The following is a 26156-nucleotide window of genomic DNA, read 5'->3' as shown; positions in this document are numbered from 1 at the left end:
CCACCTGAGGTATCTTTTCAGGCTGTTTATCGGTGTCGTCGCTTTTCCTTGTATACGTTCCTTCTTGTTCCTCAATACTCAGCCTCTGGTGATCCTGAATTCTCTCCACCACCGACGACTGCGGCATATTATTTAGCGCGTCCACAAACCGCTCTTTGTCCGTCTTGTGACCCGAGGAATTCAGGTTCGGATTCTGGTTCGGAAATACGAAAAGCCGCAGCCTAGCTGGCTTTGGCGAAATCCTGCACAACCGATCGTACTCATGCATCATGTGCTCCAAATCATCATCATTCGTTACCGAAATCAACGCATCAAGATCCTCCCCAGGCAATTGATACTTAAAGGAGATAGCATCGCAATCACAGAGCGCAATCAGCTTGGTGAGCAGAGCGTTGAATTTGACGTTTCAGTCGACGGCGAGGATCTTCGTTTCTCCGCCTATTTACAACAGCTGGTTGTCGTGCGGACGAGGGTGAATTTTTCCTGCATAACTGTACATAAACTTGATCCTGTAATTCTGGTCCTCCCACGGCGAGGAGTTTTCGGACACGATTTCTCTGGATCGTGGCGATGAATGGCCGGACTCTGGGTAGGAGGAATTGTAGGAATAAGTCTCCATCGCCTTACTCTAGTGGTGATCGATGACAGGTGAGAGTGATAGAGAGAGGGTTTCCAGAGATTTAGCGAGAAAGTTGCTTCTGTTGGCGACCGTGTTGTAGTTGTATGTGGTTATTAAAGTGGCTGATGACATTAATATTTTAATAAATTATGTAAGGTGTCTCATTATATGTTTTGGTATAATTTTCTTCGCGACATTGGCCTACACTCTTAAAAGCCTTTGTTGGGCTGCTATATTGTTATTTTTGAGTTTTTTTCCCTTAACTAATGGTGTTTTATATGCGAGTGCAATACAATTGAATTTGAATTGGAGCATTTTTCTGGCACAAAATCTAAAATAATTATTTGTACTACTAAGCGATGAGAAAATAAATAAGAACATCAGAAATGTTAATGTGAATCAAATCATAATCATGTTTCATTGTTTTGCAATGACTTTATACACTCTGTAAGTGAAGATTAGACCCATTTTATGGTATTTTAATACTATTAGCTTGAAGAAAAGAAACAAAAAGTACAGCAGAGTAACGGACAATGTCCGCTGAAAAAATAAACTGAAGGAGCAGATTGTATCCCGCAGACCGCCGGTGGTTGCACCATGCAAACTCATCGACCGCTGAGATTAGAGCCCATCTAGAAGGTAGGTTCGCACTCTGCAAACTCAACAGTCGATGGTCGGACACCTTTTTTTTTCCGAAATTTATTCTGATTTGTTCCAAAGTCCAACCATTATTCTCTACTATAGATACGACCAAAACTCGAATTAAAAAGACTCTTGCCACTTTAGAGAAAAAACAGAGCTTAAACTTGATTACACTTTAGAGTCGAGAGAAGATTAAAAATACCATATACCGAATATCTTGTCCATCATGATATTTTTAAGAGTGAACTACGCAAATGGTCCATGAACTATGTCTTTTGCAAACCAATGGTCCCTGAACTTTAAAAATATCGTGGGTAGTCCCTGAACTAAGGTGTAATCACATTTATGGTACTTTTTCACTATTAATCACAATTTTACACCCAAAATGTTCCCAAGGCATGAAGGGCATTTTGGGACTTTCATATCTAGGTATTGAATTTGATATTTTCTTTATCTAGTACTAAATATGATATTTTATTATAGTTTGAGTACCTAAAATGATATTATTCACTTCAAGTACCTAAAATGATACTCCCTCCGTCCCGCACTACTCGCACCTTTCCTTTTGGGCACGGAGATTAAGGAATGAGTGATAGACAAAGTCAACAATTACGGCTGTAGGTATAAATTGTTACTAAAAATGGAAAGAGTTCAAATAATTTGGGACGCCCAGAAAGGAAATAAGTGCAAGTAGTGCGGGACGGATGGAGTATTATTCACTTCACTTTTTCAACATTTCTTCTTTCTCTCTTTCTCTAAAAATAAAAATAAAAAATAGTACTATGAAATTATTAAATATATTAATTATAAAAATCAAAATTATAAATTTAATTATAAAATAATTTTGCAAAATTTAATTTTGATTGTGATTTGATTATTTTTTTAATATTAAAAATTAATTTTTTTAATTAAAACTAAGCATTAATTTTTGATGATATATTCTCTTGATCTATTATAAGTTTTGATGATATATTCTCTTAATTAATTTTTTTAATTAAAACTAAGCATTAATTTTCAAAAAAATTAAGAATTTTCGCAAAATTAATTTTTAGGAAGTAAAAAATTAATAAGCTTACTTACATGTAAAATGTGTTGAAGTCTATGTAGCCATCCCTACATACATGGTAAAAGAAAATTTTGACGCTTGAGTACGAATGCATATACAAGGCTCATCAATCAACAAGGTTATTAAGTTATGCCTATATCCCAATTCCCATGGTCAAAAAACAGTTACAATCATAGATTCTTGGCCAAAAATAAAACTTCCATAATTTCCCAAAACATCAAACACTTTGTGAATTACAAGAGTTTTCCCTCCACACCCAACTGACAACAATCAATCTTCATGTGAGTGAACAATAATAGATCAAGAGAATATATCATCAAAAATTAAGAATTTTCGCAAAAATTAAGAATTTTCGCAAAAATTAAGAATTTTCGCAAAAATTAAGAATTTTTCGAAAATTAATGCTTTGTTTTAATTAAAAATATTAATTTTTAATATTAAAAAAATAATCAAATCACAATCAAAATTAAATTTTGTGAAAATTATTTTATAATTAAATTTATAATTTTGATTTTTATAATTAATATATTTAATAATTTCATAGTACTATTTTTTATTTTAATTTTAGAGAAAGAGAGAAAGAAGAAATATTGAAAAAGTGAAGTGAATAATATCACTTTAGGTACTTGAAGTGAATAATATCATTTTAGGTACTCAAACTATAAGAAAATATCATATTTAGTACTAGATAAAGAAAATATCAAATTCAATACCTAGATATGAAAGTCCCAAAATGTCCTTCATGCATTGGGGGCATTTTGGGTGTAAAATTGTGATGAATAGTGAAAAAGTACCATACATGTGATTACACCTTAGTTCAGGGACTACCCACGATATTTTTAAAGTTCAGGGACCATTGGTGTGCAAAAGGCATAGTTCAGGGACCATTTGCATAGTTCACTCTATTTTTAATAAAATAGATTTTATCTTTATAACTACTATGGGTAGCTAGTTCTATTGATTGCTCTTAGTTTGTACTCCCTCTGTTCCTTGCTAATAGAAGCGCTTCTTTTCAGCACGAAGATTAAGAATTGTATGTTAAGTGGATACTGAATAAAGTAAGAGAGATGAAGAGAAAAAAAGTAAGAGAGAAGGTTATTTTTTGCAAAAAATAGAAATGACGCAATTATCATGAAACTTTCCAAAATAGAAAAATGACTCAATTAATAAGGAGGGGGGAAGTAGTAGGGTTTACTAAAAACATGTTTTCCAATTATAGTACTATTGGTTTTCTCATTCTATCTATCATTTTATCAAAAACGAGTCCAAAAAACAAGCGTCTCTATTATCTTGGGACAGAGGGAGTAGCATCGACTGTACTTGTTTCTACAGATGGTATTTAGTTCTATACAAGCATAGTATTGGTTTCTTTAACCTAAAATAATGAACATATATATAGTTAAGAAATTCTAGCACTAAAATTGATCAAGAGGTAATTCAGGGGTGGATATTTGTGTTGATGCATAATAAAAATTAATTTAGAATTTACTATGTGTCTGTGAGGATAAAAGCTTAACGAGTAGGAATCTAGGAGATATGATCATTCTATCTCTATTTTTTGTCGTGGAACTGATTTGAGTTAATAATTAAATCAATCAATTTTTATCATATGATAGATTTCTGTAATTAAAATTCCGTTAATAATCAATCTGTAAACAATCAATTTTAGAATAAATATGTTTAACAAACGAAGCGATTGATGTGAAGTAAACTTACAAATTTAAATTCATAATTTTCTGCAATATATTCTGATACGAGCACCCTAAGTACACGTTCACATGAAGCACCAACACCCCAGGCGGATGATCCACAGGTGAGGGACGACAGCAGCTAGGAGTCCGAGGACGAGGAGGAGCCGGAAGTATCTAGTTCTGAAGAGGTGGTACACAATCGCAGATGCTCAACTCGACAGACGAAAAGGCCTGCGAAGTTCGCAGATTATGGTTAATGTTTATTTTTTATTATTTAGAGTTTTGGAATATTATTAGTTATTTTTGCTTAAACTATTTTAATATTTTTGCTTATTGAGTCGATCATAATTATAAGCTCCGTTTCGGATTTTCTTGTTGGTTCTTTCCAGGAATTAATCGAGTCGGACCAAACCTAGGGTCCTTAGACTATATAAAGGGATTTTGTACATTGACATATCATCAATAAATCATAATTTACCCTATTTTCCTTTATCGTATATTTATTTTCCCTGCAATTTATCCTTCCTTGACGTAAAACCCTAGCGGATGGTGGCTGTTCGACGGAGAGGTCCTTCGCGAACGAACCACCCCCTTGATATTTTTCGTCGTCGGCATCTCGATACGATCTCTCATCGTATCATATTCGCTCTCTCCATCACTTTTATAACTATAGAATCTATCCTCATTTTAACACGTGCATTGTTACGTAAAATAATAAAGTTAGAAAATATCAGTAACAAGTAAGGTTTCTGTTAGAATGGAAAGATTGCACAAAATCAATTAGGACGATTTGGAGGAATCAATTTAGGAGATTGATAGTATATTTCAATTAGAATAGGAACCTTCCTTGTATACTTTGTAACAGCCTCTATAAGAGGAGATTTGTACAATGAATGAAATAACACATAAAAAGTAATTCTCCCTATGTCCTTAACCATTGTACCTATTAACATGGTATCAGAGCGGGATTCTCCTGTGACTCAGAGAAATCTCATCATCGTCTATACCTTTCCCTACCAATTGTAACCAAAAACTGTGAAAAAAACCAGTAAAAGGATGTCAGAATCCGATGAAACCAAACAAATCGTTACCGACAGCAAGGAAACAGAAGAGTTTGCAAGTATGTTTGCAAACTTCATGCGCAATAGTTTTGCCATGACAAATACAGATGTGGCTAACAAGTCACACAACCCACCGCCAGAGATCGTGGTGGATACCAAGTCACTGGATATAGGCTACAAACTAAACAACGAGAACTACTCGTTGTGGGCAGTATTGATGGAGAGAGCCATCAGTGGCAGGGGAATGATCACCCACCTCACCGGGCATCCTTCTCCTCCAACAAAGACAGATCCTTTGCACGGTGGCAACAGGAGGACCACGTGTCTTCACGTGGTTGGTTCAAAACATTGAACCGAAACTAGTCAGCCGAATATCCAAACACGCAACAACCAAAGAAGTATGGAGGAGCCTGGCCGTAACCTACTCCAGTGGAGGAGATAGGATACAAGTCTACGACCTCCGTCGCCGTGCGACCACCTTGAAACAGAAAGGTGAAACATTAGAGGAAATCTGGTCTCAATTGCAAGAAATATGGCTAGCCATCGACCAAAAGTCACCAAATCTGATGAAGTATCAGGAAGATGTCGAGATCTACGACAACCGTACCCAAGAAGATAGGGTGTATCAATTACTCACTGCCCTAGAAGACAAGTATGAAAGCACGAAGAGGGAAATTCTCAAGATGGAGCCGTTTCCCTCACTGGATGAAGCATACGCAACAATAAGAAGGGAGGATGCAAGAATGAGCATTTTACAACCTGCCCGTAATGAAGATAAGAACGCACTGCAGGGAGTAGGTGTTGGCCTGGCGGTGCGAAGTAGACCGCCTCAACCACAGAGGAGCGGCGGCGGTGGAGGTAGAAACGGCTGGAATCGACGAATGGATGAAGACCAATCCAAAATGGTGTGCTCGGTATGTGGCCGAAAAAAACATACCAAGGAGACTTGCTTCGAGGTGGTGGGGTTCCCGGAGTGATGGGAAGCCAAATATGGCCGGCCACCGCCACCAAGCTCCAGCAGAGGAGGTCAACCGACATCAGGCAGAGGCGGTGGGCGTGCAGCCGTATCTGTGGCTGGAGACGGAACGCCCGCCACCGTCGGGGGCAACACCAAGGCCGCATCAACCCGAGGCGGCAGCGGCGATTGATGGAGGAGATGAACGGAGGCAAAATCGCCAATGCAAACTTGGCAAGGGTGAGTGACGAGGCGGCGGTGCATACACAAGGTAATTTAGGGCTTGATGCAATTTTGCAATCAAGCCCCTTCATTTTCCAGAAACCATACATTGCACCCCACTGTTTGCCTCCAGATCCCCCAACTACGCAAAACTTGCAAAATGACCCCAATAATTCCGAAAATATAAGTCAGCCCCCTAATTGTCAAAAGTTGGACATTGTGGAACTTATTCCGTGTAAAAACCGCTTTGAAATACTCGGAAATTTATCAACTGTGTGTGCAGTATCTTCTTATGAGAAAAAATGCTAGGTAGATCTTTGATTGTGGGGCAACGGATACTATGACCTATGATGCCTATGACATCATTGAACCCACAAAACCGGAGAAACCGTACGTACAGACAGCTAGTGGAGAGGTGTCGACTGTTGAAGGAAACGGGATAGTAAACATATCATCAACATTAAAATTGTCAAACTGTCTCTATGTCCCGTCTCTATCACATAAACTATTGTCGATCAGCCATGTCACCCGAGAACTAAATTGCTCCTTACTAATGTAGCCCAACTTTTGCCTACTGCAGGATATCAAGACGAAGGAGATTATTGGACGTGGCACTGAGAAGGACGGGTTGTACTCATCGACGAGATAGCTCAAAAAGGAACCGCGTTGCTAACTCAGGGATCTGCGATTCGAGAAGCTTGGTTGTGGCATCGTCATCTAGGTCATCCTTCTGCAAGTTATTTAAATTTGTTATTTCCTAATTTTTCCCAGAATTTGCATTGTGAAACCTGTATCTTGGCCAAAAGCCGAAGACAATCCTACCAATTAAGTAATACACGGGTTGAGACTTTGTTTTCTTTAGTACACTCTGATATATGGGGACCCGCACCAGTGGTGGAGGGACAAGGATTTTGATATTTTTTGCTTTTTGTGGATGATTGCACTCGTATGGTTTGGGTTTATTTTATGAAGCATAAGTCTGAGGTTGTGTCTCATTTTATACACTTTTGTAAACTTGTGCAAAACCAGTATCAGAAAAATATCCAAACCCTTCGATCTGACAATGGAGGGGAATTTGTTAACTCGGGTATGCAAACCTTCTGTAAAGATAATGGAATCCTTCATCAAACCACTTGTCCCCACACACCAGAACAAAATGGTGTAGCCGAAAGAAAAAACCGTATCCTCTTAGAAATGACTAGAGCAATGCTTCTTGAATCCCAAACACCGAAACATTTCTGGCCTGAAGCTCTAGCTACTGCAGCCTACTTAGTGAACCGTTTGCCCACCCGAACCTTGAAGTTAAGATCTCTCAACTCAAGCTAAAATTCCACAAGCCTTGACCCTCCGGCCTAGAGTATTCGGGAGCTCAGTCTTTGTCCATATCCCAAAATATGAACGAACTAAACTCTCGCCGTGTGCTGTGAAATGTGTCTTTGTGGGGTATGGGGTAAATCAAAAGGGGTACCGTTGCTATGACCCTAAAACCAAACGAATCCATGTCACAATGAACTGTAATTTCTTGGAGTTAGAATATTTTTTCCACCATCTTATTGGTCAGGGGGAGAGTGAGAACGATAGGAGAGATGGGGAGTCCAGAAATAGTGACCCACTAAGTTGGTTGCCATTGCCAAGCTATCTCAATGCGGATCCACCCGAGAAGGTTGTCGGAACCACCGAGCAGGTCTCATCAGAACAACCTAACCAACTCAGTGCCCCGGATCAAGATCCTCCTCTGATATCCAATGTAAGTATTCTCCCTGATTCCGACACTGTTGATTCTAATAAATCACCTGGAACTGGTAGTAATGAGGCAATGGGAGATGAGTCACAAGGGGTGATCGAAAACAACATCTCTAGGGCAGAGGAGGTCGCAGTGGATGAGGATACCAGGCAATACATGTTGCCCAACTGATCGAATAGAGGAGTTCCGCCGAAAAGGTATTCCCCGGAACGAATTCGCAAGAACACACGCTATGCAATAGTGAATAGTCCCGTCAGTCGTTTGTCCGAGATGGAACGAGCATTTGAAGCAGCACTGTGTGAGGAGGAAGATATACCTTACTCAGCAGAGGAAGCGCTGGAGCACAAACACTGGAGGGAAGCCATGCAGAAGGAAATGGATGCCCTAGCTCAAAATCAGACGTGGGATAAGAGCAAGCTAACGGAGGGAGTAAGGCCAATTGGGTGCAGATGGGTGTTCACGATTAAGATGAGACCAGACGAGTCCATTGAAAGGTATAAAGCACAGCTGGTAACAAAGGGATATACTCAGACATATGGCGTGGACTATGCAGAAACCTTTTCTCCAGTCGCGAAAATGAACACAATAAGAGTTCTTCTGTCGATTGCAGCTAATCAGGATTGACCGCTTTGCCAGTTTGATGTCACGAACGCCTTCCTGCATGGAGAATTGAAAAAAGGGTATATATGGAGGCACCGCCGGGTTTTACACAAGGGTTTGAAAAAGGAGAAGTCTGCCACTTGAAGAAGACATTGTATGGGTTAAAACAGTCGCCGAGAGTATGGTTTGGGAGGTTCACTGGTGCTATGACTTCGTATGGATTCCACCAGAGTCATTCGGATCATACATTGTTCATAAAGAGGAAAGAATGGAAAGTAACATGTTTGATCATTTATGTAGACGATATGATTATTACTGGTGATGATGCAGAAGAAATCAAGAAGCTAAAATATAGTTTGTTTAAGGAGTTCGAGATGAAAGATCTGGGCGACCTCAAATATTTCTTAGGGATTGAAGTGTTGAGATCCAAAGGGGGAATATTCTTGAGGCAGAAGAAGTACATTCTCGACATCCTTGCGGAAACTGGACTACTAGAGTGCAAGCCTCCTGACACACCAATTGCGGTGAATCATGGGCTGAAGATCGTGGAAGGTGCTGAACTGGCAGATCGTGGTAGGTATCAGCGTTTAGTTGGGAAACTCATTTATCTCTCCCATACTAGACCAGATATCGCCTACGCAGTACGAATTGTGAGTCAGTTCATGCATTTGCCATAAGTTGATCATATGGAAGCTGCGCTGAGAATTGTAAAGTACTTGAAAGGAACTGTTGGTCATGGAGTGCTATTTAAAAAGGTGGGACATTTAGAGATAAATGGGTATACGGATGCAGACTGGGTCGGCAATCCAGTAGATAGACGGTCCACATCCGGTTACTTCACCTTTGTTGGAGGAAACCTGGTGACTTGGAAGAGCAAAAAACAGAAAGTGGTGGCATTGTCCAGTGCGGAGGCAGAGTTCAGAGGAATTAAAATCGGGTTGACGGAATTACTCTGGCTAAGAAGGTTGATGATAGAAATTGGCTTTCAACCCCAGAAAAGCCAACTGTATTGTGACAATAAGGCAACAATAAGCATTGCCGAAAATCCGGTGCAACATGACAGAACCAAACACGTGGAAGTCGACAGACACTTCATCAAGGAGAAAATTGAGAAAGGAATCGTGGAATTCCCATTTGTAAGGTCAGAAGATCAGCTGGCGGATATTCTCACCAAAGCCGTCAGTTCTAGGAATTTTGAAGAGGTGTTGAGCAAGCTAAGTATTGGTAATTGAGAGTATTGGGCTTGAGTAAAATGTGGGGTTGGGGAACGAAGACGATGTAACAAATGGGCTAGTAATTGAATCGACCATTTGGAATTACCAAAATACTCATATATGGCCCAAAATACTCATATAAGGCGAAAGCTAACACATTTTTTTATCTTTAAAATGACACCATAATAATGCCTGCGATTTCTGAGTTCTTTTACAGAATTACACTTATTTTGCATTTCATGTTGAATATGAGTTAGATATGCATAATAGTTGATGCATATCAAAGAGTTTACAAATTAAAGAGTTTACATTTTTTTTAAAACAACTAGCCAATTAAAGAGTTTACATTTTTTCAAAATCAGTGAGGCGAGCCACTAATCAGAGTCCACTGTCTCATCAAAGCGCAAACATCCTTCTAGTTTGTTAGAGCATCCACAGTGGATGCCCGATCGTCCACTCGATCGTTCACTATCGGGCTGGTCCACTGTGTCGTCCGCTCGAAAGTTTGGTCATCTGGGTCGGGCGCCCGACGCATCGCCCGATCGATCGTCCATCCATTGCAGGGGCGTGGAGGATCGCGCCCGAGCCCGATCTCCACGCGTTTTGCAATTTTTTTTTCTGTAAAACATTATAAATACTCCATCCTCATTCACTTTTCACACACTTTCACAAAATACTCCCTACTCTACTTTCTTTCTCTTCTCTTTTCTCACTTTCACACTTTCAAGAATGGATCCGAGTCAATTCCCAAACCCGCATAGTGTTGACGACGATATGCTGATGTTTGACAGCAAAGACTATCGGGTCGAGACTCCTGGATCTGTAGGGTCCACTTTCATTTCTGACTATGAGTTCGATCCGTTCTTCAACACCGACGCCTACTAGGTTGAGGACATGGAGCCGAGTTGTGGGCAACTTCCTGCTCCTGAGCCGCCGAGGAGAAAGAAGAAGATGGCACTGAAGGAAAAGGAACCAGCCGTCCCAGTCCCACTCCCATCCAACGATCCCAACAACGACTACACCGTGGGGTGTACTGACTACACCCTAGAGGAGTACATGAAGGTGGCTCAGTGTTGGGTCGATATATCGGAGGATTTGATAAACTCCAACAACCAGACTTCAAGCAGGATGTGAGATCGCATTGAGGCCAGATCCAACTCGGTTTCACCGAGTTGGGCGTACAAGCAGAGCAAGGATCAGCTCCGCATGTGTTGGGATCGGATCAAGCTCCATGTCAATAACATCAAGGATATTTACACGAAGTTCAGGGACGAAAGGGCCAGCAGTGAGAGCATGGAGGATGTCATCCAGAAGTCGATAGCCACTTACCAGTCGAAGTACGGGCAGTTCAAGTTCTACTACATTTGGCTGATCTTGAAGGACAAGCCGAAGTTCGACGGAGGGATACCGGCCGCATCCTCAGCTATGAAGCGGACGAAGAACACCGCCACTGGCGGTTACACAAGCAGTGGCCCATCGCCTGTGGATCTCAATGCTGAGCCGGAAGGGAGTTCCGGCACGCCTACGTCTACTTTTAGACGTCCCATTGGCAATAAGACTGCCAAAGCCCAAGCCAAAGGGAAGGCGTCCACGTCTGGATCGACTCCGCCGCAGGCTGCGCGTCCTCTGTCTACTCAACTCGTGGCCTCAACGCTCCAGGAGTTCGGTGGTTTCCGCGAGGTGTGCGAGTATATGTTTATACTTGACGCACAAAACAGCCTTCATACGGAATCCTATCCGGAAAAACGACGAAGGCTTGAGAAGATGATCGAGAAGATGAGCAAAAAGATAGATTTAGATGAAGTTAGGTTTTTATTAATTTAGTAATGATAAATTTTTTAATTAAGTTTTTTTTAAGTAATTTAGTAATTTAGTTTAGTAATGTAATTTTTTTTAGTTAAGTATGATATAGTTTTTTTTTTAATTAAGTTATGTAGTTGTTTTTTAAAATTTGTAATGTTTAATATTACTCCCTCCGTCCTACAAGAATATGCACTCTTTCCTTTTTAGTCTGTTCCACAAGAATATGCACTTTCTAATTTTGGAAAGTCTTTTCACTCCAATGAGGTAAGACCTTTTCTCCACTAACAATACTTGAATTATTTTTTCTCTCTACCTATTTCTTACTTTACCAATTTTACATTAAAACTCGTGTCGAACCCGAAGTGCATATTCTTTGAAGACGGAGTGAGTATAACATATTTTGAAAGGGACAGATTAAGAAATATTGATGTGGCAACAACTAGGGAACCTACTAGGACATCAATTGTGGATGCACCTGGTAACCCAACCAAAAATGAATGCTTTTATAGAATTATGAAGTCTTCCAACACGAACATCACATCAGCATTTTGTGCACCACAAAATATAAACCTATTATTTCAGGCATTCAAGCGCTTATTACTAAGCAAAGGACCAAACATAGTTTATTTCACTTGTACCAAATATAATAGTAATACCACGATCACTCGTGCCATACAATAAGATAAAACCCAATAATTTTACAAATGGGCCATTTTTTTTTAATTTTTGACATAATTTCCTCAGAATTCTTAAATTTAAGGCTTCCCAATTAATGATCGTAAAATCTGATGAAACTGAATTCGGAGATAATTGAATCCTAAAACACAAGCATCATAAGGAATGGGTTAGAAAACAAACTATACTGAAACTTAAAAAAAAAATCACTCCCTTTAGAATTCAGACTTAGGTTTACATTCATCCTAAAATTTTATTATCTAATGGCTAAAATTGTTCTTGGTTTCTACAATAAGAAAGGTTCATTTTATCTAGAACCTTTCGTCCCTAAAAAGTTTTAATTATTTTCTTATTAGTGTGTCCTTGAAAAGTATGAGTTTTCTAATTTTAGAATAGTTAAACAAACACGAAATATTACTCCTACACGTCATTTTATTTACAACTTATATCTTCACAGTACTAATGATGTAGAGTTCACTCTCCATTTACATTACTTACACTATCATTTATCTCTCTCTCTCTCTCTCTCTAACTTTATCAGTTACATATTAAAACACGTGTCAAACAAAATGTTCATACTTTTCAGGGACGGAGGAAGTAGTATAATTACCACCGGATGATTCTTATCATTCAAAAGAAGTAAAGTAATAAACGAGCTTAGTGAGAAATTTTGATTTCACCATACAAACAACAATAAAGATAAATTAATAATGAAGCTCAATTTAACTGATGAGAAGCTTTCCCTGCGACTAATAAATATAATTGGAGATTCAAGTCACCACAAAAAATCATTGCCAGGCATCTTTAAAAGAAAAAAAATGGAAAAATATAAGAAAGAAAAATAAACATACTCGATATTTAATGAATGCATGTGTCTACAGTCTATTCCTAAGGCTAAGGCTGAGTCTTTTTAGAAGGCAATGGTCAATTAAATTTGATGAATTTAATGAATGCTTACGTGATATGTCTATAGCTAATTATAAGGCTGAGTCTTTTTAGAAAGTAAGGATCAATTTAATTTGGTGCATTGACTGATACGGAAACTGTTATTACACGTATTCCCTGATGCGATAGTTTGGACGTCTGTATTAGTATGTTGTTTTCTGATACATATATTAAGTTTGATTTTAGTGACATTGCGATTTTTAGTAATTTGATAGATTTTAATGAATGGCTAACTTCAAATTTTGATTTAATTTAGTTTAACTTCTGTATGCACGTATGTATATGTACGCTTAATAGTAATATACTCATCAAATGCAAGAGACACGTTAATTTTGTAGCAAATTAAAGTTAATCATTTTCTATCTTTTAAAAAATATCTTACAACTTTATATTCCACATGAGTCTATCAATTTCAGTTATTTTTGTAAAATATTTACATATATCGAATTAAATGTAATTTTATAATTATTCTAACAATATCTTAGTTGAATATATTCATGTGAATAAATTTGATAACCTTTTTCTGAATGTTAATATATTTTCGTGTTTGGAGTTGGAATGATGTTTCACACTGTGATCATAAATACCGAGTGTTAAACTAATTTATTTTGTATATTGTATAATAATGAGTGTTAAACTAATTTATTAGTTAGATAGATTGATTTTTATCTTTTTAGGTTTTCTTCTTTATTCTTTCCCGAGTCGTAAAGTCGAATCAAGCATGGTCGATCCTATAAATAATAGGATCGTTAGAGGTCATAATTCATTGAGAAATTAAGAAGAATAATCTTTTCTCATTCACGTCCCCGAACCCTAGCACCTCAACTAGGTTTGTGTACTGATGATACTTGCAATATACTACTCCATTATGATTATACATTTGTTGTGTACTTGTGCTATGATATTCATGCACCATGCAGCTTATTATAATGATTAGCCAAGTAACAGTACTATACTAGCAAACTTAACTCACCAACTCATTCAAAACACGTCGATAATTGTATGTATAGCAGTATTTTTAACAAAACGCAGTTTGTGTATATGCATGTTAACATATGGAGATTAATGAGGTAGAGTGGGTGCCAACCAAAATAATTGTAAAACCGTCACAATAAACCACTCTTTTATGAAATCACAGCAAATTAAACCTTTTAATCAATGTATACATGTGAACGATGCCCAATCGACATCATATAGTTAGCGCTTCATAACTACGGAGGTCCTAATAATTTCCTTCATTTTTAAGTAATCAAATTATCACATATACAAATTCATCTATTTTTATTATGTTTACTTATTTTGTTTTTAGTTTTTAATTGGTGTAACTCGTTCATGCATGTTATATTGGCGCCCCAAATAATTGTGACAATAATTCTTGATTCATGCATATCTCTTGAAGAAGAAGAAAATTGCACTCATTTACAAATTGAAGGCCATCTTATTAATTCATCCAACAAAATACTCTATCCGTTACATAGTAGTGGAGTCTTTCCTGATTTAGTAAAATGTCAAACACATTTCTTTTCACTTACTTTATGTCTCAATCTCTCTACCTTTATTTATTTCCAACTTTATTCTTCACTTACTTGATTAATTTAATATAATTTTTATGAAGTCGCGTGCCGAAAAAAAATGTCTTCATTACTATGGAACGACGAATGAAAAAATATCACCACCTGGCGCCAGTAATGTTCTGCCACGTAACTCATGCAATCACCATTGATGGTTATGAGTCGGTTTTAAATTAAATGGGCGCAACCAACACTAACGACGGTAGCGCAGCCGTATTAAATAATTTCTGAACTGAAATAAAGAAACTTCGAAAAAGAATATATTTATTATTTTAAAATTAACTAGTCACGCTTTCCGTGTTGCTTTGGAGCCAATTCAATTGTTTCCTATTTATAGGGATAACAACTCCAAAACCTCACACGCAGAAACCAAGTTAAAAAAGACTAAAAGAGGAAGCAATTCGTTTCGCTAACAATGGTGATGATAGGTCAGTATATTTTTGGATGCTTCGCCGCTTCTTTGTTCGGATTCGCTGCGCTCTACAACTTGCGCCGGAAGATAAGGCGGGATGTAGGCTCCAACTCCACGGCTGCCGGAAAAGATGAATGCATTAAGACTTCTGCCGCTGTTTCCGAGCGAATGCGGCAGGAGAGCGGCGGCGACCCGGACATTATCATTGTTGGTGCGGGTGTTGCGGGGGCGGCGCTGGCTTATACCCTTGGAAAGGTAGGGGAGTATTTTAATTTCTTCATCCAAATTTTGGTATAATCTTACTTACATTCACTATATTTCATCAAGCCTTCAAACTATTGCGTCTGTATAACAAATAATTATTCAGGCCACGTCTGTAGAGTCTGCGCATAAACACTAATTATTGCTAGAGAATTAGTGTCTCACTTTTTTATATTTGGGTGGAGCTGACGATTCAAATAATTTCCTATCTTATTTTCTATTGCTTAATGCTTACGAGCTGATAAAAAATGTTATGTTCAAATAAATAATGGAATCAGCATGATTGTGTATTTTAATGCTGGAAAATTGTGTGGAGAATAGGTCTTTAATCTGTCATTAACTTCGGAGCTTCATGTTTGATTCCTTTCCTCTTCAAGAAACCGATTTATCGCCGTATTTTCTAGACTTGCACAAGTACATATCTAACATTTGTTGGTTTCGATCTTTGAAGGAATAGGATTGATGCGTAGTTGGATATAGTTTTTTAGTAGAATGAGTCTGAATTTGGCAATAAATGGAGTGCAAGGAAACTAAGAAAATACTTACTGATGACTGATATAGACGGCGACTACATGATTTTGTAGCAGGATAGTCTGGCCTCCTGCAAATCTTAGTTGCCAGTTGAAGAATTCAACGTTTAATTCCTCAAATTAACTATGACTAATTGGCCTTTTTCCAATTTTTTAAATTATGCCCGAGGAAATTTACTCTAAATATTTATGTGTTTAGTGTTTTCTGTTGATTTAAAAGGTATGCTTTAGTTATATTATTAGGAAAATCATGACATCCACCTACTCCAGCGGTAGATCTATAAACTTCACATGTGAATAGTTCTTGAAAAAGTGGAATGACTTAGGTCATGCGATGAATTAAATCTCCAAAGAAACGTTGTTATTTTACTCTGGTCTATCATTAACATCATTCCACTAATATAATTGTAGGATGGACGTCGAGTTCATGTCATCGAAAGAGACTTGACCGAGCCAGATCGCATCGTTGGCGAACTTCTCCAGCCGGGTGGTTATTTGAAATTGATCGAGTTAGGCCTTGAAGGTACAGCTGCATTGGGCCAATTCTAATCTTTTCATCAAGTTCATATTTATTGTTGCCATAATATTTGTATCGGACTATCAGATATAGATCCAAAACTGTTAGCTGCTGGAAAAGCTTGGTGTGCTCGTTAAAATTGGTTCTGGTTACTTAACTGCAGATTGTGTGAAAGATATTGATGCTCAACAAGTTTTTGGATATGCTCTTTACAAGGACGGTAAAGGCACCAAGTTACCTTACCCCTTGGAGAGCTTTGGCACCGATGTCTCCGGCAGAAGCTTCCACAATGGCCGTTTTATCCAGAGGATGAGAGAAAAGGCTGCAACACTTCCAAAGTATAATTTCATAACACTTCTTTCTTTAATGATCATACATATTAGATTAATATGGATGTGTGAATTTGACAATGTTGAGTTAGCAGACTTGACCATATAGTACTTAGTTGCACTTCTATGAATGACTTCTAAACTTCATCAATTGTCGATTTTGCAACTCTATCTCCTGTGTTTACGTTGACTGATACCTAAAAGTTGAAGGAGATGCAACATTGAGCTGATGGATATCTACCGAAGAGTCAAATATCAAATCCCTTGTAATTTTAAAATACTAGCATACCAGAAAAAGATTTTAACTCCATATTATCCTGATGCAGTGTAACGCTTGAACAAGGCACAGTGACGTCGTTGCTTGAAGAAGATGGAACTATTAGAGGTGTGCAATACAAGACCAAGAAAGGCGAAGAGATCACTACTTATGCTCCTCTTACCATTGTTTGCGATGGATGTTTTTCAAACCTGAGGCGATCTCTCTGTTCTCCTCAGGTGAATAAACTCCACTCCCTACAACTTGTATGTTGCTTTTGTAAAGTCTAAAGGTTTCCCAACATGAATTCTCTTTACGCGGACAGGTGGAGAACCCCTCGTGTTTTGTCGGTCTGATCTTGGAAAACTGTGATCTCCCACATGCTAATCATGGACATGTTGTACTTGGAGATCCTTCGCCTATTCTGTTTTATCCCATTAGCAGCACCGAGGTACGATGCTTGGTCGATGTTCCTGGGCAAAAGGTTCCATCCATTTCCAACGGTGAAATGGCACACTATCTGAAAACTGTGGTGGCTCCTCAGGTGCTTAAGTGCTCTCTCAAAGACTAGAAACTTTGTTAAAACTCTTAATTTTTGTGCCACATCGACTTGATGATGATCATAGCTCATTTATATAAGTGTGGATAACCCCCCTTAGAAGGCCACTTTTAAGGGGTGAGCGGCCCATTTCTAATATGGTATCAGAGCGGGCCTAAGGCGATGATGGATTTTATCTCTTTATCTCTTCACTTGCCTACCCACGTGATGGAAGTCTGATGTGTGTCATTTTGGCCCACACGTGAGGGGGCGTATTAAAACTCTTTAAGTATCTCTTCTCTTGAAGTGTGGATATAAACTTCTTCCTTCCTTGATACTACTCGTATGAGCTTTCTTAAATCAATGTTTCTACAGGTTCCTTCTCAGCTGCATGATTCATTTATTGCTGCTGCCGAGAAAGGGAACATAAGGACCATGCCAAACAGAAGCATGCCAGCAAATCCACGTCCCACCCCTGGCGCGCTTTTGTTGGGAGATGCATTCAACATGCGCCACCCTTTAACCGGTGGAGGAATGACGGTGGCCCTATCCGATATTGTTCTCCTACGCAATCTTCTTAGGCCTATTGACAATTTGCGTGATGGATCCACGCTCTGCCAATATCTTGAATCCTTCTACACCCTCAGAAAGGTAAGCTGAACATTCATGTGAACTTATGTAGTGAAAGCGAGTAGAAGCATGATAAAGAGATTTGATGTGTGAATCTGATGCAGCCAGTGTCATCTACCATCAACACATTGGCTGAAGCGCTCTACAAAGTTTTCTGTGCTTCACCTGATCCAGCAAGGAAGGAAATGCGCGAGGCTTGTTTTGATTACCTTAGCCTCGGAGGCATTTTCTCAACTGGTCCCGTCTCCTTACTTTCTGGTTTAAACCCGCGCCCTTTGAGCCTCTTTCTCCACTTCTTTGCGGTGGCTGTCTATGGTGTTGGTCGATTGCTACTTCCATACCCTTCGCCTACCAAGGTCTGGTTGGGAGCCAGATTGCTTTCGGTCAGTTACTTGATCCTTTATATCTCAAAATCATTGCATTGTCTTGTGTATGCTAAGATTCTACATTTTTCTAACTTACAGGCAGCATCTGGAATAATTTTCCCAATTATTAAAGCAGAAGGCGTTCGACAAATGTTCTTCCCTGCTACAGTGCCAGCATACTACAGATCAACCCTTGTTAATTAGAACATCAACTATTAAATGGAAAGAAAATTGGTGTGGTGTGTCAATAGTACTTATACTGTGACCTGTGGGTGCTGTCTATCACATAAACCACAAAACTACTAGGAGTAAAATTTCGTATCAATTTGTATCAAGTATTACTCTTATTGGGAATAAATTTGTTTAGTAGTATCTTCCACGGACCATGATGCCACAAAATATTATACGATCAAATGTTGATGTGCTGTTGTATACTCCCTCCGTCTGCGAATAGGAGTCCGGCCCGTTTTTCTATTTTAGTCCGTCCGCAAATAAGAGTCTCGGTTCACTTTTATCATAAATGGTAATAGGGTCACACCTTCCGCTAACTCATTTCTCTCATATTTCATTTAAAACTAATATATACAAGTGGACTCCTATTCCATTAACTTTTTTCAACATACTTTTCTTAACATTTTATAAAGTCATGCCGCTAAAAAATAGGACTCCTAATGGCGGATGGAGGGAGCAAACTCTACGCACAGCCAATTAAATAAAGTAAACATATAGTAGTAGAAAGAAATAAAATAAAAGAAATACTTGTATTTTCATTTCTATAAAAATGACATTTTGAATGAGATTATTAAGTTTGTCTATGTAAGGCCAAGAAAGTACTACTACTATTAAGTAGTCCATCCGTCCCGTCTTACTCGCACTTTTCATTTTAGGCCGTACATTTAGGATTGATTATTTAATGTAATTAAATTAGAATTTAAAGTGTAAGGAGATATCACTTAATAAAGAAACTCTTAACTTAATCTAACATATTAACTAAATATATTAATTCTAACTTAAACTATTTAGAAGCTCTTTAACTTAATCTAGCATATTAATTAAATACATTAATTCTAACTTAAACTATAAATAGTATAAGTAGTTTGTAACAAGCCGAAATGGAAGAGTGCAAGTAACATAGGATAAAGAAAGTACCTAATTCTCTTTAATTATATCTATAAACTACTCTTGATAAGCACATATAGTTCCCTTTCTATTTGCCATTATTCTTCAAGAAAACAAATTACATCAATATTTTACAGGATAATATACAAATTAGAGCTTCACCGTTTATGTAAATCCAAGGGCAAAGAAATGGTCAAACTCAAAAACCAATTGCAAAACATAAAAAAAAAATAGCAACCACCTATTTCCCTGCCTAACTTCAAACTCAGAACTACGCCCTCTCACCCCTAATTCTCCTGGCCAGCTGGATATCTTTGGGCATAATAGTCACTCTCTTCGCATGGATGGCGCAGAGATTTGTATCCTCAAACAATCCGACGAGGTACGCCTCGGCTGCTTCCTGAAGTGCCGCAACCGCAGAACTCTGGAACCTCAGATCAGTTTTGAAATTATTAATGTTACTATCTCATCATCCTCATCATGCAGCTGCAGTCTTCATCACCATTCCCACGCAGCCTCACTCAACCATGCAAACGTCCATGCACCGAATCTACACTAGAGCACAGCTATGAAGTCAGAGGAGCAGTTACAAATTAGTTAGTTGTTAGTTAGTGACAGCTGGATGTTAGTTTGTTAGTTACTCAATTAGTTAGCTAGCTTTGCACCAATACATAAGGTGTGTTGTATTCTTTTGATTCATTCATTGAATAAGAAACCTTCATCATTCTCTCAAATATCTTTTCTCTCATTCTCTGTATCGTTTACATTCATGAATTCAAGCTTCATATGTTTGTTATGGTATGCCTCCTTGATCTAATCTAGATCATCTTTAAATCCTTCGATCTTTCTCTCTAATCTACTCAAAATTCCTTCTCCAAGCTTCGTCATCTCCAGATCTCACCTTCTGTTTTTCAATGGCTAATCGAAATCGAGTGGCTCAACTTCCAACAGAGGACACATCCAGTCCATACTTTCTTCATCCGAGCGATAATCCAGGAATTACTCTTGTTCCACAACAACTCACCGGATCTAACTATGCTACTTGGAGCAGATCATTCACCACTGCTCTCCTTGCTAAAAACAAGCTTGTGTTTGTTGATGGATCCATCCTTCGTCCAGCTCGTGATGATCTTCTCTATCAACCATGGATTCGTTGCAATAGCATGGTGATTTCATGGCTACGCAACTCTGTCTCCTCACAAATATACTCGAGCATCATGTATCTCGATGATGCATATGCAATTTGGTTTGATCTGAAAGAGCGGTTTTCCACTGGTGATTCAACTCGGATCTACCAACTCAGACCACAACTCGTGTCTCTCTCTCAAGGATCATCTGATGTCAGTTCCTACTTCACTAATCTTCGCATACTATAGGATGAATACAAGAATTCACAACCCACTTCCTGGTGCACTTTTGCTAGATGCACATGTGATAGCGCTTCAAAATGGAATCAACATCAAGAGACTGAATGCACTATGCAGTTTCTCATTGGTTTGAATGCCTCTTTTTCTCAACTTCGATCTCACATCTTATCAATGATTCCTCTACCTTCTTTGTCTAAGGTTTTCTCATTGGTGATTCAGGAAGAGAGGCAAAGATTGATCGATGGAAACAACACATCCTTCACTCCTGCTCAACCTCCAGTAACTAGTGAATTACCTTTTGCTAATGCAGCATCTTCTTATGGCAGGGGTTATAACAAGTTCTTATTCTCTCACTGTGGAAGAACCAATCATCTAGTCGAAAAATGCTTCATCCTTCATGGTTTTCCACCTGGATTTGGGAGAGGAAAAGGAAAGTATCCACAACCATCTGGTTTCACTAAACCGCCATCTGGATTTGCTGGAAATTCCAACTCTCATCAGCAACGCTCTATTAATCTTGTTGAAGACACTGCCAATCTACCAAGTACTGATCAATATCAACAGCTTATCAGCCTCTTGCAGAGCCACAAACTCCACAATTCTCCCTCCACATCTGTCAGTGATCCACCTGCTCAATCCTCTACTCCAACCTCAAATAATTTCTTTGGTACAATCATTTTCCTCCTTACATAAATTCTATCTCATCTTCATGTTCTAGCTCATCTACATGGATCCTAGATACAGAAGCTACTCATCACGTATGCTATGATCAATCCCTTTTCACCACTGCCTCATCAATAGCTAATGCATCTGTAAATCTTCCTAATGGAAACACAGCTCCTGTCACTCATCTAGGTACTGTTAAACTTACCTCTCTCATCACTCTTTCTCCAGTTTTACATGTACCATCTTTCTCATTCAACCTAATTTCAGCCAGTGCCCTCACTCAAAATTCAGCTTGCATTGTCACTTTTACTCACAATAACTTCCAAATTCAGTAAGCTTCACTGGGGACAGTGATTGAGAAAGGTAATCGAATTGGAAATCTGTACATTTTTGAGTTTTCAGAATCTCTTTGCTGTAACACAGATGTTTCTCAGTCTTCTTCCAGAGATTGTAAACAACATTCTTCACTTTCTGCCTCTGTAAACCCTGTTGTAAGCCTTGATATATGACATCAACCTTTGGGACACCCTTCATTCAATAAAATGAAACTCTTATCAAGTATCTTGTCTCCATCTAATTCACATCTTACCACTTGTCAAATTTGTCCAATTGCCAAACAAAAGAAACTTCCCTTCCCCATCTCAACTTACACTTCATCTGAGACATTTGATATGATTCATTGTGATGTATGGGGCCCTTTTCCCACTCCTACACATGATGGTTTTAAATATTTCTTAACCATAGTTGATGATTTCTCACAGTTTGTTTGGACTTTCCTTCTGATCCATAAATCTGAAGTCCAATCAGTTCTAACTCAATTTTTCTCAACTGTCAACACTCAATTCTCTAAGAAAATTAAAGTGATTAGAAGTGACAATGCACCTGAATTCAACCTCCATTCCATTCTTGCCACTTATGGAACTATAGCTCAGCATTCTTGTGTGGAAACTCCCCAACAAAATGCTAGAGTTGAAAGAAAATATCAGCATCTACTCAATGTAGCCCGCAGCCTCTTGTTTCAGTCTCACTTGACTATCTCTTTCTGGGGAGAGTGTATTCTTACAGCCTCTTTCCTCATAAATCGAACTCCCTCCTCTGTTTTACCAGAAAACATCACCCCTTTCCAAGCTCTCTTCAAAAAAGCGTCCATCATACACTCATCTAAAAGTGTTTGAATGTCTTTGTTTTGCCTCCACTTTGGATAAGAGCAAACACAAATTCTCTCCCAGAGCTATTAAGTGTATCTTCATTGGTTATCCCTCTGGTTACAAAGGCTACAAAGTCATGAATTTAGCCACCAATGAGATCTTCATAAGCATAAATGTCTCATTCCATGAAACTGACTTCCCTCTTTCTTCTCAAGCTCAGTCTGTCTTTCCAGCTGACATCTCATATACTCCCAGACATTCTACATCTCACACAGATCCTCCTACACACATAACTTCTACAAATAATCCCACCTCTTCAGATTCTTCTCACTCAAAATCTGGTAGATCACTCAAGACTCCATCTCATCTCACTGATTACATTTGTAACTCAGTAACTTCATCTTCTAAATATCCTATCTCATCTTACTTCTCTTTATCCAAATTATCTCAGCCATATCTCAACTTCATCAGTCTCCTCTCTATTCTCACTAAACCCTCCTCATATAAGAAAGCCTCCTAATGCCAAGAGTGGCCATGCAAGATGAGCTGCAAGCTTTAATCAGAACCAATACTTGGTTGATCATATATCTTCCACCGGGCAAAATACTTATTTCTTGCAAATGGGTGTACAAAATTAAGTTCAAGGCTGATGCCACTGTGGAAAGATACAAAGCCCGCTTAGTTGCTAAAGGCTTCACTCAATAGGCAGGTTTAGATTATCATGACACTTTCTCACCTGTTGCAAAGCTTACCACAATCAAAGTGATGTTATCTCTTGCTGCCATTAAAGGCTGGTTCTTGGCTCATCTAGACATCAACAATGTCTTTTTGTATGGGGATTTAGATAAAGAAATCTATATGACTCTACCTCCTGGATTGATCATCACAGATCCTCCACCAGGTCCAGGGCAACTTGTTTGCAGGTTAAAAAAATCCCTATACAGCCTTAAACAGGCTTCAAGACAATGGTATCTCAAATTCTCTCAGGTTTTGGCTTGGCACAATCTGCCTCTGACCATTCCTTCTTCTACAAATATTCTGATGGGAATTTTTTGGTATTGTTATTTATGTTGATGACATTCTAGTGGCCAGTAGTGAGGACTCCTTGATTTCTAAGTTTAAAACCTTCCTCACCAACCATTTCAAGTTCAAGGATTTGGGCAAACCTAAATACTTCCTTGGTATTGAGATAGCTCGGAATGAAACTGCAATTTTCATCTCTTAACATAAATATGCTCTTGATCTTGTAACTGATGCTGGACTACTTGGTTGCAAACCAGCTTCCACCCCTATGGATTCCACCAAACAGCTGCAGTTGGATGCAGAAGACCCCCTCCCAGATCCCACAATATACAGACGACTCATTGGTAGACTTGTTTATCTCTGCATCACACGACCAGATATCACATTTGCAGTGAACAAGCTCAGCCAATATTTGTCCAACCCATGCTCAGATCATCTTATTGCTGCTGAAATAGTTCTTAAGTATCTAAAGGGTACCATAGGCCATGGTCTTTTCTATTCATCTCAGGCTGATCCATCTCTGAGTATTTTTTCTGATGCTGATTGGGCAGAATGCCCAGATTCTAGAAGATCTATTTATGGTTTTTGTCTATTCCTTGGCACTTCTTTGATTTCTTGGAGGTCAAAGAAGCAACATACTGTATCAAGATCTTCAGCCGAAGACTAGTATAGATCAATGGCTCTAGCTTGCTGTGAGGTGGTTTGGATCATTGCATTACTTAAGGATTTTAATTTGGAAGTGAAGCAGCCGATGCCTTTATATTATGATAGTCAGGCTGCTGTACACATCAGCTCTAACCCTGTGTTTCATGAACGCACTAAGCACATTGAAATAGATTGCCACACAGTTCGGGATAAGATTCTTGAAGGAGTGATCAAGACAGTTCATGTACACAACAATCTTCAGCTTGCGTATATTTTTACAAAGCCTCTATCCACTACTCCCTTCAACAACCTTTTGTTCAAGATGGACTTTAAAAGTCTATATAGTCCATCTTGAGAGGGCCTATTAATGTTACTATCTCATCATCCTCATCATGCAGCTGCAGTCTTCATCACCATTCCCACGCAGCCTCACTCAACCATGCAACCCCATGCAAACGTCCATGCACCGCATCTACACTCGAGCACAGCTATGAAGTCAGAGGAGCAGTTACAAATTAGTTAGTTGTTAGTTAGTGACAGCTGGATGTCAGTTTGTTAGTTACTCAATTAGTTAGCTAGCTTTGCACCGATATATAAGGTGTGTTGTATTCTTTTGATTCATTCATTGAATAAGAAACCTTCATCATTCTCTCAAATATCTTTTCTCTCATTCTCTGTATCGTTTACATTCATGCATTCAAGCTTCATATGTTTGTTAGAAATCCTGCGCTATCTCGCGAACAAGTCTCTGGAACGGAAGTTTGCGGATCAAGAGCTCCGTAGATTTCTGATACTTGCGTATCTCACGTAGAGCGACGGTGCCAGGGCGGAAGCGGTGGGGCTTCTTCACTCCACCGGTTGCCGGAGCGGATTTTCTAGCGGCTTTGGTCGCCAGCTGCTTACGCGGCGCCTTTCCACCAGTAGATTTGCGGGCGGTCTGTTTTGTGCGAGCCATTACTAGGGTTTGCTGTTTGCAGTTTGCAAGGAAAAATGAAATGGGGATTGAAATTTGAAGTGAGGGCATAGCGTTTAAGAGGAGTATTTATCCTAGTGTCTTCAATGCTATGGCGGGATGGGGTTATGATCTTGACCGTTGATATCTGTATCTTTCCATGGACGGCTGGAGTTTAATTGTGTGTGTGCGCGTATCCTTGACGTGGCAGTCTGGAACTATAGAGGTTCGTTGGATTAAATGTGGAATCGGTGGCCGGAGATAAAGAAGGTTCAGATTTATGACGTGTAGTAGATAAAGAAGGTTCGGATTTATGATGTGACAGTCCGCAACGCTGTCTCTTATCCGTCTCTTAACCGTCTCATCTCTTAACTATTCATGGGCTCCACTATACTTTTCACTCCATCTCTTAACTAAGAGACAGAACCTGCAACCCTCTATCTCTTATCCGTCTCTTAACCATCTCATCCCTTAACTATTCATTCAATTTCATTTTTTATTTTTATTTCCAACAAATTCAATTAATAAAAACACACTTCATTAAATAAAATAAAAATTACAACTTAAAATCCTAAAAAAAATACATAATT

The 26156-nt window shown here is 38.7% G+C and overlaps 2 protein-coding genes across 2 annotated transcripts; one reads left to right on the top strand and one right to left on the bottom strand.

The window, feature by feature from the left end:
- The first annotated feature begins 15145 nt into the window (after positions 1–15145).
- On the top strand, positions 15146–19018 carry LOC121742421 (squalene monooxygenase SE1-like). Its single transcript, XM_042135559.1, has 8 exons — positions 15146–15475; positions 16423–16534; positions 16692–16866; positions 17184–17352; positions 17439–17657; positions 18027–18302; positions 18386–18664; positions 18746–19018. The coding sequence occupies exons 1-8, from the start codon at positions 15224–15226 to the stop codon at positions 18848–18850; spliced, it is 1587 nt and encodes a 528-aa protein (XP_041991493.1). The 5' UTR covers positions 15146–15223; the 3' UTR covers positions 18851–19018.
- A 1000-nt stretch (positions 19019–20018) lies between these two features.
- Positions 20019–25582, bottom strand: LOC121742412 (histone H3.2). Its single transcript, XM_042135547.1, has 2 exons — positions 25338–25582; positions 20019–20215 (listed from the first exon to the last, which is right to left on the bottom strand). Exons 1-2 carry the CDS (start codon positions 25567–25569, stop codon positions 20037–20039), a joined length of 411 nt encoding a protein of 136 aa, XP_041991481.1. The 5' UTR covers positions 25570–25582; the 3' UTR covers positions 20019–20036.
- Between the last annotated feature and the right edge of the window lie 574 nt (positions 25583–26156).

This window comes from Salvia splendens, chromosome 1, assembly GCF_004379255.2.
Source record: "Salvia splendens isolate huo1 chromosome 1, SspV2, whole genome shotgun sequence".
In the NCBI taxonomy this organism is placed as follows: Eukaryota; Viridiplantae; Streptophyta; class Magnoliopsida; order Lamiales; family Lamiaceae; genus Salvia; species Salvia splendens.
This window is presented reverse-complemented; position numbering and strand designations above follow the sequence as displayed.